This window comes from Ranitomeya imitator, chromosome 3 (assembly GCF_032444005.1).
Source record: "Ranitomeya imitator isolate aRanImi1 chromosome 3, aRanImi1.pri, whole genome shotgun sequence".
NCBI lineage: Eukaryota > Metazoa > Chordata > Amphibia > Anura > Dendrobatidae > Ranitomeya > Ranitomeya imitator.
This window is the reverse complement of record NC_091284.1, coordinates 818,978,363-818,992,722: the sequence shown is the minus strand read 5'-3', so window position 1 is coordinate 818,992,722 and position 14,360 is coordinate 818,978,363. Positions and strand designations below refer to the sequence as shown.

Sequence of the window (14,360 nt, the reverse complement as noted above, 5' to 3'; positions counted from 1 at the left end):
AAATCTGAAGATTACCAAAGGATTTGGGGTCGCAATGTAGTGGCCAGTGTCAGAAAGCTGGGTTTACATCCTAGGTCATGGGTCTGCCAGCAGGACAATGACCCTAAACATACTTCAAGAAGCCTCAAAAATGAATGAAGCAAAGTGCTCCAGAATTCCAGCTGAGATGAGCAAGAAGCTTGCTAATAGTTATAGGAAGCAACTGATTGCAGTTATTTATCCCAAAGGATGCAACCAAATATGAAGTTGAGGGTGACAACAATTTTGTGCAGCCCATTTTGGGGGTTTTGTGTGTAATTTTGTCCAATTTACTTTTTTTTGCTGTTTCTTGTGCTGTTTCAATACACACAAAGGAAATTATATATATATATATATATATATATATATATATATATATATATATATATATATATATATATATACAGGTCCTTCTCAAAAAATTTGCATATAGTGTTAAATTTCATTATTTACCATAATGTAATGATTACAATTAAACTTTCATATATTATAGATTCATTATCCACCAACTGAAATTTGTCAGGTCTTTTATTGTTTTAATACTGATGATTTTGGCATTCTACTCCTGATAACCCAAAAAACCTGTCTCAATAAATTAGCATATCAAGAAAAGGTTCTCTAAACGACCTATTACCCTAATCTTCTGAATCAACTAATTAACTCTAAACACATGCAAAAGATACCTGAGGCTTTTATAAACTCCCTGCCTGGTTCATTACTCAAAACCCCCATCATGGGTAAGACTAGCGACCTGACAGATGTCAAGAAGGCCATCATTGACACCCTCAAGCAAGAGGGTAAGACCCAGAAAGAAATTTCTCAACAAATAGGCTGTTCCCAGAGTGCTGTATCAAGGCACCTCAATGGTAAGTCTGTTGGAAGGAAACAATGTGGCAGAAAACGCTGTACAACGAGAAGAGGAGACCGGACCCTGAGGAAGATTGTGGAGAAGGACCGATTCCAGACCTTGGGGAACCTGAGGAAGCAGTGGACTGAGTCTGGTGTGGAAACATCCAGAGCCACCGTGCACAGGCGTGTGCAGGAAATGGGCTACAGGTGCCGCATTCCCCAGGTAAAGCCACTTTTGAACCATAAACAGCGGCAGAGGCGCCTGACCTGGGCTACAGAGAAGCAGCACTGGACTGTTGCTAAGTGGTCCCAAGTACTTTTTTCTGATGAAAGCAAATTTTGCATGTCATTCGGAAATCAAGGTGCCAGAGTCTGGAGGAAGACTGGGGAGAAGGAAATGCCAAAATGCCTGAAGTCCAGTGTCAAGTACCCACAGTCAGTGATGGTGTGGGGTGCCATGTCAGCTGCTGGTGTTGGTCCACTGTGTTTCATCAAGGGCAGGGTCAATGCAGCTAGCTATCAGGAGATTTTGGAGCACTTCATGCTTCCATCGGCTGAAATGCTTTATGGAGATGAAGATTTCATTTTTCAGCACGACCTGGCACCTGCTCACAGTGCCAAAACCACTCGTAAATGGTTTACTGACCATGGTATTACTGTGCTCAATTGGCCTGCCAACTCTCCTGACCTGAACCCCATAGAGAATCTGTGGGATATTGTGAAGAGAAAGTTGAGAGACGCAAGACCCAACACTCTGGATGAGCTTAAGGCCGCTATTGAAGCATCCTGGGCCTCCATAACATCTCAGCAGTGTCACAGGCTGATTGCCTCCATGCCACGCCGCATTGAAGCCGTCATTTCTGCCAAAGGATTCCCGACCAAGTATTGAGTGCATAACTGAACATTATTATTTGATGGTTTTTTTGTTTGTTATTAAAAAACACTTTTATTTGATTGGATGGGTGAAATATGCTAATTTATTGAGACAGGTTTTTTGGGTTATCAGGAGTTGTATGCCAAAATCATCAGTATTAAAACAATAAAAGACCTGACAAATTTCAGTTGGTGGATAATGAATCTATAATATATGAAAGTTTAATTGTAATCATTACATTATGGTAAATAATGAAATTTAACACTATATGCTAATTTTTTGAGAAGGACCTGTATATGTATATATATATATATATATATATATATATACAGTGGGGCAAAAAAGTATTTAGTCAGTCAGCAACAGTGCAAGTTCCACCACTTAAAAAGATAAGAGGCGTCTGTAATTTACATCATAGGTAGACCTCAACTATAGGAGACAAACTGAGAAAAAAAATCCAGAAAATCACATTGTCTGTTTTTTTAACATTTTATTTGCATATTATGGTGGAAAATAAGTATTTGGTCAGAAACAAAATTTCATCTCAATACTTTGTAATATATCCTTTGTTGGCAATGACAGAGGTCAAACGTTTTCTGTAAGTCTTCACAAGGTTGCCAAACACTGTTGTTGGTATGTTGGCCCATTCCTCCATGCAGATCTCCTCTAGAGCAGTGATGTTTTTGGCTTTTCGCTTGGCAACACAGACTTTCAACTCCCTCCAAAGGTTTTCTATAGGGTTGAGATCTGGAGACTGGCTAGGCCACTCCAGGACCTTGAAATGCTTCTTACGAAGCCACTCCTTCGTTGCCCTGGCGGTGTGCTTTGGATCATTGTCATGTTGAAAGACCCAGCCACGATTCATCTTCAATGCCCTTGCTGATGGAAGGAGGTTTGCACTCAAAATATCACGATACATGGGCCCATTCATTCTTTCATGTACCCGGATCAGTCGTCCTGGCCCCTTTGCAGAGAAACAGCCCCAAAGCATGATGTTTCCACCACCATGCTTTACAGTAGGTATGGTGTTTGATGGATGCAACTCAGTATTCTTTTTCCTCCAAATATGACAAGTTGTGTTTCTACCAAACAGTTCCAGTTTGGTTTCATCAGACCATAGGACATTCTCCCAAAACTCCTCTGGATCATCCAAATGCTCTCTATCAAACTTCAGACGGGCCCGGACATGTGCTGGCTTAAGCAGTGGGACATGTCTGGCACTGCAGGATCTGAGTCGATGGTGGCGTAGTGTGTTACTTATGGTAGGCCTTGTTACATTGGTCCCAGCTCTCTGCAGTTCATTCACTAGGTCCCCCCGCGTGGTTCTGGGATTTTTGCTCACCGTTCTTGTGATCATTCTGACCCCACGGGGTGGGATTTTGCGTGGAGCCCCAGATCGAGGGAGATTATCAGTGGTCTTGTATGTCTTCCATTTTCTAATTATTGCTCCCACTGTTGATTTCTTCACTCCAAGCTGGTTGGCTATTGCAGATTCAGTCTTCCCAGCCTGGTGCAGGGCTACAATTTTGTTTCTGGTGTCCTTTGACAGCTCTTTGGTCTTCACCATAGTGGAGTTTGGAGTCAGACTGTTTGAGGGTGTGCACAGGTGTCTTTTTATACTGATAACAAGTTTAAACAGGTGCCATTACTACAGGTAATGAGTGGAGGAAAGAGGAGACTCTTAAAGAAGAAGTTACAGGTCTGTGAGAGCCAGAGATCTTGATTGTTTGTTTCTGACCAAATACTTATTTTCCACCATAATATGCAAATAAAATGATAAAAAAACAGACAATGTGATTTTCTGGATTTTTTTTTCTCAGTTTGTCTCCCATAGTTGAGGTCTACCTATGATGTAAATTACAGATGCCTCTCATCTTTTTAAGTGGTGGAGCTTGCACTATTGCTGACTGACTAAATACTTTTTTGCCCCACTGTATATATATATATATATATATATATATATATATATATATACACGTGTAATAGCAATAATTTTCTGGGAAAATACTTCATTATCTGGGACAATTTCACGGGTGCCAACACTTTCGGCCATGACTGTAAATGTCTTATGCCGACTAAATGCCAAAACACCCGAGTGTCAATAGTCATGAAGGAGAACTACGAGAAAAAAAAAGTAAAGAAATATTCTTTAGTGTTTTAAGAGAACACCTACCTCATAGTACCAGCGCGATACGGGCAAACTATGGGTAATCGCCAGCCAGTTCCTGTGGACCTCAAAATCTGTAGAGTGACTGCGGAGTAAACACATCGCAAAAATAAAAGGCGGATTATGAACTTACTGCCTTACGCAACATTATTTGTCCATAAGACGGCATTATTATATTATGTGGGTTGTATGGCCGCGTTACGTGGCAGCATTACCAGGGCTGCGTATCTCACAATGATTCGAACACTAAATGACAGCAGTATTTGGACTGCGTATGTCCGTATTATCATGTGCTTTGTATGGCAGCACTATTTCACCACAATACGGTGCTAACATGTGGGCTGCATATGGCATCAATGCTAGGGCTAGGAAATGTGAGGCAATATGTGGGTTGCAGGGTAGCAGTATATGGCAGTATTATATGGGCTGCATGGCAGAACTATTTTCGTCCTTCATGTTGGTATTGTGAGGTCTAAGTATGATACTACGATATTAGTTGGGCGCAGACTGCAAGAATCATTTGGCCAATGAAAATCCGTATTATGTGGGTTGTATGGTAGCATTACTTTGGCGCTATATAATCGCGTTATGTGGGCTGTGCATGGAAGTTTTACTTAACAGTAATTTGTCAGTAGGATCAACCTTTCTAAGTCGCCTATATGGACATGTAGGTCATAGGAAGCAGAATAAAATGATACCGTGATATCTGCCATCTGATGTCTTACGCCACAGAAATCCATGTTTTTCTCAGTATGCAAATGAGCTGTTAAGATCTATGGGCGGGACATAGATCTCCCGGGGAGAATCTGCCTCCAGAGCTTATTGTACATGATACGAGGCGTCACCAGTGTGAGACATGTAATGACTGTCACTTTCCTCTCTATACACAGCTCTGGAATGAGATCAGAGCTGGCGCGGTACAGCAGTGGTGAACTTTGTATTATTACAAAAATTTGCAGCAGCACTTGTCCTCTCATAGTGCTGTCAGATCTGCTGCCCTCCCCCACACTGGCTGTCAGTGAGATGGAAACGTAAATACTAGGAGAGGACAATTGCATAGACTTTTGCAATGAAACAAACTTCACTTCTACTGTACGGTGTCAGCTCTGCTACCCCGGGTTAGCTCTGCTGTACTCTTCTACTTTCTTTTGACCTCACTGCAGAGTTGTATGTGATTATGAGAGCAGACTGTCAGTCGTTATGTGTCTCACTCTGGTAACTCCCCTTATCATTTATAATAATCTCTGGAGGCAGATTATTGGGGAGATCTATGCCCCGCCTATAGATCTTAACAGCTCATTTATATATTCCAAAGAAATCTAAGTTTTTCTCATGATATCACAGCTAAAGTATCAATGTATTCAGCTCCCTATGACCTACATGTAAACACATTAGGAGGGCGGCTGTTTTCCCTTTACGGCACTACATGGCAGGATTACTTTTGCACTATATGACGACATGATAGTATATGGCAGTATTCTGTAACCCAATATAGCAGTATTATGTGGGCCTCAGGGCAGTACTTTGAAGGTTGCATTGCAGCATTATTTCAGCACCACATGGACAGTGTTATTTTCACAGTAACAGGCGCCATTATTCAGGCACTATATGGCGGTATTATGCGTTGCTTCCAGCATGCACTGTGTGAGGATGAGGAGTCTGGGGTAATGGTGGGGTGTTAATAAGGTGACACTTCTGTGGTCTATATGGCCCCACTCATGTCTACACCCCCTGCACTGACAGCACATACAAGGGGGTGATAAATGAGGGGTGCACTTACTTTCAACCATGCAATGTATGTATATAGGAGCAGATGACAGCTGTGAGACCCCGGTATACAGCTCTGCTATCCCCGCCCCCTTACAAGGCAAAGGATGCTGGAACTTGTAGTCCCCTTTGCTCTCTATTAATACTAAACATAACGCAGCCCCCCTCCTTACTAGGTCGGTACGAGGAGACATTTCAGCAGGGAGACCCCGAGAGCCAATGTCACAAACCATCCCCCGTCCCCAGGATCCCGGCTCCGGGATCCAATGTCCACGTTTCCGCCTCTGGGGGCCGCCATCTTGGTACACCCGGACAAGACGCCAGCAGGCGGGGCAGTGACGTCACTGCGCGTCTCAGGGGGCGTGGTTTGGGACAGCCGCCGGGTCGCACTCTCAGCTGTCGGGATCTCCTGCGGCAGCAGCACCGGGGAGCCGGGATTGTCTGCACTGAAGAGCCCGAAATCTGAGGCTGTGATATTGGAAAATGAGTCTAGGCTTCTTCTAGTGCTAACATATAATTAATAAGTGTTCCCATGAACATGCCCTTAAAGTCATTGACCACGCCCCTATGACTGCTATTTTAAACATTCCTAACTTTTATAACTGTGTAATAATTTCTGGTGAGCAGAGTCTTCCCTACATGTACAAGCTTTAAAAAGTGCAGACTACCCAACAAGTGTGCAAAAGGATAATATAATCACATCCCTCTCCAGAAGGAAGGAAGGCCCCCAATAAAATGGAGGACACTGATCCCTGTGACCCAGACACATAGAAGATCCAGTGTTCATTGGAAATATTGCACAAAAGGGTCTCTGAAGCAAAAGCGGAGAAACAAATTCTCCTTGGTATCCCAGGCGTTCACAGGGCCACCATCAGGGTATTCCTGCCCTAACTGGGGCCCCATGAGTAGAGGGGATCCGCATCGGGCCCAACGGCAGGATTCTGCAGTAACTGAACCTGCGTCTGTGACATAGGTTCAGATAAACTCTGTAATAGTTAAAATCCACCAGCCAGTCGGAGGCTGGCAGCTGACGTCAGCGCACACGTTGCTGGCGTATGACGTCATTTTCATTCGCCGGTGAGTCCGCGCTTGAAATGCCTGGGATGGAACGTCGGCGCTGGAGCGCGGCCAGGTAAGGACAAAGGTTTTGTTTGTTTTTTTAATTGAAAGCGGCAAGCCGCAATATGCTTGGGTGGCAGATGGAGACACATGGACCATGCGTCTCCATCATCCCCATCTGTCTCCTTCCTGCCTCATGGTCCTACACCATGTGACAGGGGGCAGGATGGAAACGCATGGTGCAGGATGGAGACATGGTGCAGGATCATGGGGCAGGATGGAGACAGATAGGGCAGGATGGAGACAGATAGGGCAGGATGGAGACAGATAGGGCAGGATGAAGACCTGGTGCCGGGACATGGGGCAGGATAGAGACATGGTGCAGGATGGAGACAGATAGGGTAGGAACATGGGGCAGGATGGAGATAGATGGGACAGGATGGAGATAGATGGGACAGGATGGAGATACATGGGACAGGATGGCGATAGATGGGACAGGATGGAGACAGATGGTGCAGGATAAAGACAGATGGTGCAGGATGGAGATACATGGTGCAGGATCATGGGGCAGGATGGGACATCACATGGGGATACTCATGAGGGCAGGATGGGAGAACATATGGCTGGAGCCAGGAATGAGCCACAAGGGGGCCAGGATGGGGGATATTATTACATGGGGGCTAATTAAGGGATATTATTACTGCAGTTGTTAGGGTTGGCGGAACTCACCGGGTATATACAGTATATATATATTAAGTAGTAGGTGTGTTCGCAACCCGGGGTCCACCATGCAGGAGAGAACCTGCTGCTAGTAAACGACAGTACTATATGGCGGTATAAGCGAACTCTGTTACTTCACAGATTCACTTGAGAAAGAGAACGCTGTGCCCTGTTAACCTCACAGGGGAACAGCTACCTAATAGTGCGGACAGTGGTCATGCAGTCAGCATAGCACACACAAAACTCTTCACCGGAGGTGCCGGTATTCTAGGGGCTTATTTCAGCCGAACCCTGACCACATGCAAGCATGATCACACTGGCGCTGAGCTCATAACTTAGGTTAATACTAGCGCACAGCCATGCAAACCTTTTATAGCTGCAGCAACTTCAGGACCTTCCTAAAGGACCAATGGGAGCTGCTGCAGTACCTGAGCATGTGACCCTCGACCTCCAATGAGATGTCTTACATGCTCAGAAGGGGAAAAGCAGGACTTAGTCCCAGAGACGTCTGCTCGCCGCTGACCAGTACCGGCTACAATGGCTGAGTCTAGAAAGGCAGCAGAAATCATCACCGGTGATCACTGTATTACCTGTACACAGACACTACATACTAAGTACAGGTCTCCTGTGTATATATGCGCTTATGGTAATATTAGTATTGTGGGGTTTTTTGTATTAATGATCAGTAATGTAGTATTCGGTCACTATGTGGTGGTAATATGGTGTCTGGTCATGGTGTGGTGGTATTTGTCCCTTGTATGTGATGTTATTGGTCATTTTAAACATTGAAAAATAAATGAAAATGTACCTAAATTGTATTGGATATTTTAACAAATGCTTAATAGGATAGAGTAGAGTAACGCCCGGCCAAAACCAGTCTACCTTGTCATAGTGGGGGATTAAAAAATCTTTTGCCCAAAACAAAGGCTCCTGGCTATATGTATGATCTGGTGTTGGAAACTGTTAATGTGTGATTGGAGAGAATGTGGTGCAGAAAAGGAGTTTTTCTAAGAGGATGGTGGGACTGTAGACAGTTTGAGGGGTGGAGGCGGGGCTGGGTTGGAGCCTGGGCGAAGTCTCAAGGGGCCACCAAAAATTTTGCCAGAATGGGACCCCAAAATTCCTACGGGCAGCCCTGAGTGTACAGCTTCTGATAGACGTGTGGAGTAGTATTGATCTTCCTGGTTATATAGAACTAGATGGTGGCCCGATTCTAACGCATCGGGTATTCTAGAATATGCATGTCCACGTAGTATATTGCCCAGTGACGTAGTATATTAGCCAGTGACGTAGTATATTGCCCAGTCACGTAGTTTATTGCCCAGCCACGTAGTATATTGCCCAGCCCACGTAGTATATTGCCCAGCCATGTAGTATATTGCCCAGCCCACGTAGTATATTGCCCAGCCCACGTAGTATATTGCCCAGCCCACGTAGTATATTGCCCAGTCACGTAGTATATTGCCCAGTCACGTAGTATATTGCCCAGCCACGTAGTATATTGCCCAGTCACGTAGTGTATTGCCCAGTTACGTAGTATATTGCCCAGTCACGTAGTATATTGCCCAGCCACGTAGTATATTGCCCAGTCACGTAGTATATTGCCCAGTGACGTAGTATATTGCCCAGCCCACGTAGTATATTGGCCAGTGACGTAGTATATTGCCCAGCCACATAGTATATTGCCCAGTCACGTAGTATATTGCCCAGTCACATAGTATATTGCCCAGTCACGTAGTATATTGCCCAGTCACGTAGTATATTGCCCAGTCACGTAGTATATTGCCCAGTCACGTAGTATATTGCCCAGTCACGTAGTATATTGCCCAGTCACGTAGTATATTGCCCAGCCCACGTAGTATATTGGCCAGTGACGTAGTATATTGCCTAGCGCTGTAGTATATTGGCCAGTGAGGTAGTATATTGCCCAGCGCTGTAGTATATTGGCCAGTGACGTAGTATATTGATCAGCTTCCGGTCCCGTCCCAGGGCTGGTGTGAGCAGGACCTATGATGACGTCGCGGCAGGTCCTTGTCGCACACCAGCCCTGGGACGGGACCGGAAGCTGCCGCTTGCAATGGAGCGGTCCTGGGAGCGTGGCGAGGAGCAAGAAAGGCAGCGGATGGCGAGTATAGCAGGTTTTTTTTTTTTATTATTTTGAACATGACATATTTTTACTATTGATGCTGCATCAATAGTAAATAGTTGGGTTCACACAGGGTTAATAGCGGCGGTAACGGAGTGCGTTACACCGCGGGCCGTTACCGCTGCCATTAACCCTGTGTGAGCGGTGAGTGGAGGGGATTACGGACCGGGCGCCGGGCAGTGAGTGCAGGGGAGGGACTAATCGGACTGTGCCCGTCGCTGATTGGTCGCGGCAGCCATGACAGGCAGCTGCCGAGACCAATCAGCGAACGAATAACCGTGACAGAAGGACAGACAGACAGACAGAAGTGACCCTTAGACAATTATGTACAGTATATAGATATGGAATATAACTACTATAATACTGCCCCCTATGTACAACAATATAACTACTATAATACTGCCCCCATGTACAAGAATATAACTACTATAATACTACTCCTATGTACAATAATATGACTACTATAATACTGCCCCTATGTACAAGAATATAACTACTATAATACTGCCCCCTATGTACAAGAATATAACTGCTATAATACTGCTCCTATGTACAAGAATATAACTACTATAATACTGCTCCTATGTACAGGAATATAACTACTATAATACTGCTCCTATGTACAAGAATATAACTACCATAATACTGCATCTATGTACAAGAATATAACTACTATAATACTGCTCTTATGTACAAGAATATAACTACTATAATACTGCTCCTATGTACAAGAATATAACTACCATAATACTGCATCTATGTACAAGAATATAACTACTATAATACTGCTCCTATGTACAAGAATATAACTACTATAATACTGCATCTATGTACAAGAATATAACTACTATAATACTGCCCCTATGTACAAGAATATAACTACTATAATACTGCTCCTATGTACAAGAATATAACTACTATAATACTGCACCTATGTGCAAGAATATAACTACTATAATACTGCCCATATGTACAAGAATATAACTACTATAATACTGCTCCTATGTACAAGAATATAACTACTATAATACTGCCTCTATGTACAAGAATATAACTACTATAATACTGCTCCTATGTACAAGAATATAACTACTATAATACTGCACCTATGTGCAAGAATATAACTACTATAATACTGCCCATATGTACAAGAATATAACTACTATAATACTGCTCCTATGTACAAGAATATAACTACTATAATACTGCCTCTATGTACAAGAATATAACTACTATAATACTGCTCCTATGTACAAGAATATAACTACTATAATACTGCTCCTATGTACAAGAATATAACTAGTATAATACTGCCCCTATGTACAAGAATATCACTACAATAATACTGCTCCTCTGTACAAGAATATAACTACTATAATACTGCCCCTATGTACAAGAATATAACTACTATAATACTGCTCCTATGTACAAGAATATAACTACTATAATACTGCACCTATGTGCAAGAATATAACTACTATTATACTGCCCATATGTACAAGAATATAACTACTATAATACTGCTCCTATGTACAAGAATATAACTACTATAATACTGCTCCTATGTACAAGAATATAACTAGTATAATACTGCCCATATGTACAAGAATATAACTACTATAATACTGCATCTATGTACAAGAATATAACTACTATAATACTGCTCCTATGTACAAGAATATAACTACTATAATACTGCATCTATGTACAAGAATATAACTACTATAATACTGCCCCTATGTACAAGAATATAACTACTATAATACTGCTCCTATGTACAAGAATATAACTACTATAATACTGCACCTATGTGCAAGAATATAACTACTATAATACTGCCCATATGTACAAGAATATAACTACTATAATACTGCTCCTATGTACAAGAATATAACTACTATAATACTGCCTCTATGTACAAGAATATAACTACTATAATACTGCACCTATGTACAAGAATATAACTACTATAATACTGCTCCTATATACAAGAATATAACTACTATAATACTGCTCCTCTGTACAAGAATATAACTACTATAATACTGCCCCAATGTACAAGAATATAACTACTATAATACTGCTCCTCTGTACAAGAATATAACTACTATAATACTGCTCTTATGTACAAGAATATAACTACTATAATACTGCTCCTATGTACAAGAATATAACTAGTATAATGCTGCCCCTATGTACAAGAATATAACTACTATAATACTGCTCCTATGTACAAGAATATAACTACTATAATACTGCCCCTATGTACAAGAATATAACTACTATAATACTGCTCCTATGTACAAGAATATAACTACTATAATACTGCACCTATGTGCAAGAATATAACTACTATAATACTGCCCATATGTACAAGAATATAACTACTATAATACTGCTCCTATGTACAAAAATATAACTACTATAATACTGCCTCTATGTACAAGAATATAACTACTATAATACTGCACCTATGTGCAAGAATATAACTACTATAATACTGCCTATATGTACAAGAATATAACTACTATAATACTGCTCCTTTGTACAAGAATATAACCAGTGGCGTAGGAAGAGGGGTGCGGGGGGGGCGGTCCGCCCCGGGCGGCACAATGCGGGGGGCGGCCGGCGCTGCAGGAGAAGAAAAAAAAAAAAAAAAAGACGCCCCTTTAAATCTTCGGGCGGCGCCGTCCGCCGCCACGACCAGGGCCAGCTCCCCCCACCACCGGACCCCGCCCCCCGCTCTATACTCACCTCTCCTGGTTCCTGCGGCGCCGGCAGCTGCAGCCTCCTCTGACTCTGCGACGTCTCAGAGCAGAGGGCGCGATGACGTCACTACTGTGCGCGCCGCTCTGCCTCTCTGTCCTGAGCGTCGCAGAGCCGGAGAGACGCTGACTGCACCGGACCTGCGCTAGGAACGGGAGAGGTGAGGATTTTACTTTTTTTTTTTTTTCTTTATGTCTGACTGTCTGGGGCTGGGGCAATGCTGGACACACTGGGGCAATACTGGAGACCATGGGGCAGATTGCTGGACACACTGGGGCAATACATGAGACCATGGGGCAGATTGCTGGACACACTGGGGCAATACATGAGACCATGGGGCAGATTGCTGGACACACTGGGGCAATACTGGAGACCATGGGACAGATTGCTGGACACACTGGGGCAATACAGGAGACTATGGGGCAGATTGCTGGACACACTGGGGCAATACTGGAGACCATGGGGCAGATTGCTGGACACACTGGGGCAATACAGGAGACCATGTGGCAGAATGCTGGACACACTGGGGCAATACAGGAGACCATGGGGCAGATTGCTGGACACACTGGGGCAATACAGGAGACCATGGGGCAGATTGCTGGACACACTGGGGCAATACTGGAGACCATGGGGCAGAATGCTGGACACACTGGGGCAATACAGGAGACCATGTGGCAGAATGCTGGACACACTGGGGCAATACAGGAGACCATGTGGCAGAATGCTGGACACACTGGGGCAATACAGGAGACTATGGGGCAGATTGCTGGACACACTGGGGCAATACAGGAGACCATGTGGCAGAATGCTGGACACACTGGGGCAATACAGGAGACCATGGGGCAGATTGCTGGACACACTGGGGCAATACAGGAGACCATGGGGCAGATTGCTGGACACACTGGGGCAATACTGGAGACCATGGGGCAGAATGCTGGACACACTGGGGCAATACAGGAGACCATGTGGCAGAATGCTGGACACACTGGGGCAATACAGGAGACCATGGGGCAGATTGCTGGACACACTGGGGCAATACTGGAGACCATGGGGCAGAATGCTGGACACACTGGGGAAATACTGGAGACCATGGGGCAGAATGCTGGACACACTGGGGCAATACAGGAGACTATGGGGCAGATTGCTGGACACACTGAATACTGGAGACCATGGGGCAGATTTCAGGACACATTGAGGCAATGCTGGAGACCCTGGGCAGACTTCTGGACATACTGGGGCAATACTGGAGACCATGGGGCAGATTGCTGGACACACCGGGGCAATACTGGAGACCATGGGGCAGAATGCTGGACACACTGGGGCAATACAGGAGACCATGGGGCAGATTGCTGGATACACCGGGGCAATACTGGAGACCATGGGGCAGAATGCTGGACACACTGGGGCAATACAGGAGACCATGGGGCAGATTGCTGGACACACTGGGGCAATACTGGAGACCCTGGGGCAGATTTCTGGACACATTGAGGCAATGCTGGAGACCCTGGGGCAGACTTCTGGACACACTGGGGCAATGCTGGACACTGGGGCAGATTGCTGGACACACTGGGGGTAATATGCTGGACACACTGGGGCAATGCTGGACACTGGGGGTAATATGCTGGACACACTGGGGCAGATTGCTGGACACACTGGGGGCAGTGCTGGACATACTGGGGCAGATTTCTGGACACACTGGGGGTAATATGCTGGACACACTGGGGCAGATTGCTGGACACACTGGGGGCAGGACTTGAGGCATGGGCAGAATGTAGATACGGGGCATGATTGGAGACACGGGGCAGGATTGGATCATGGGGCAGGACGGATACGATGGAGGCTGGTGGGGCAGGATGGGGAGATCATATGGGGTAGAATGGATACTCATGAGGGCAGGATGCGAGAACATATGGCTGGAGCCAGGAATGAGAAACGGGGCCAGGGTGGGGAATATTATTACCATAGGGGCTAATTAAGGGATATTATTACTGCAG

The 14,360-nt window shown here is 44.5% G+C and overlaps 1 protein-coding gene across 3 annotated transcripts in view; it reads right to left on the bottom strand.

Annotated features, from left to right (window-relative positions):
* Nucleotides 1-14,360, bottom strand: part of ALG8 (ALG8 alpha-1,3-glucosyltransferase) — an 84,418-nt gene that overhangs the window by 20,144 nt on the left and 49,914 nt on the right. The window contains exons 1-2 of one of the 3 annotated variants that reach the window (XM_069759351.1): nucleotides 5,849-5,984; nucleotides 3,915-3,993 (exon numbers count right to left, since the gene is read on the bottom strand). In XM_069759351.1, the coding sequence (XP_069615452.1) occupies nucleotides 3,915-3,993; nucleotides 5,849-5,973 (204 nt within the window). In that variant the 5' untranslated portion in view covers nucleotides 5,974-5,984. Of the gene's footprint in view, nucleotides 1-3,914; nucleotides 3,994-5,688; nucleotides 5,773-5,848; nucleotides 5,985-14,360 lie in introns of those variants that run through there. The other 2 variants (XM_069759352.1, XM_069759355.1) reach the window with 2 other exon arrangements.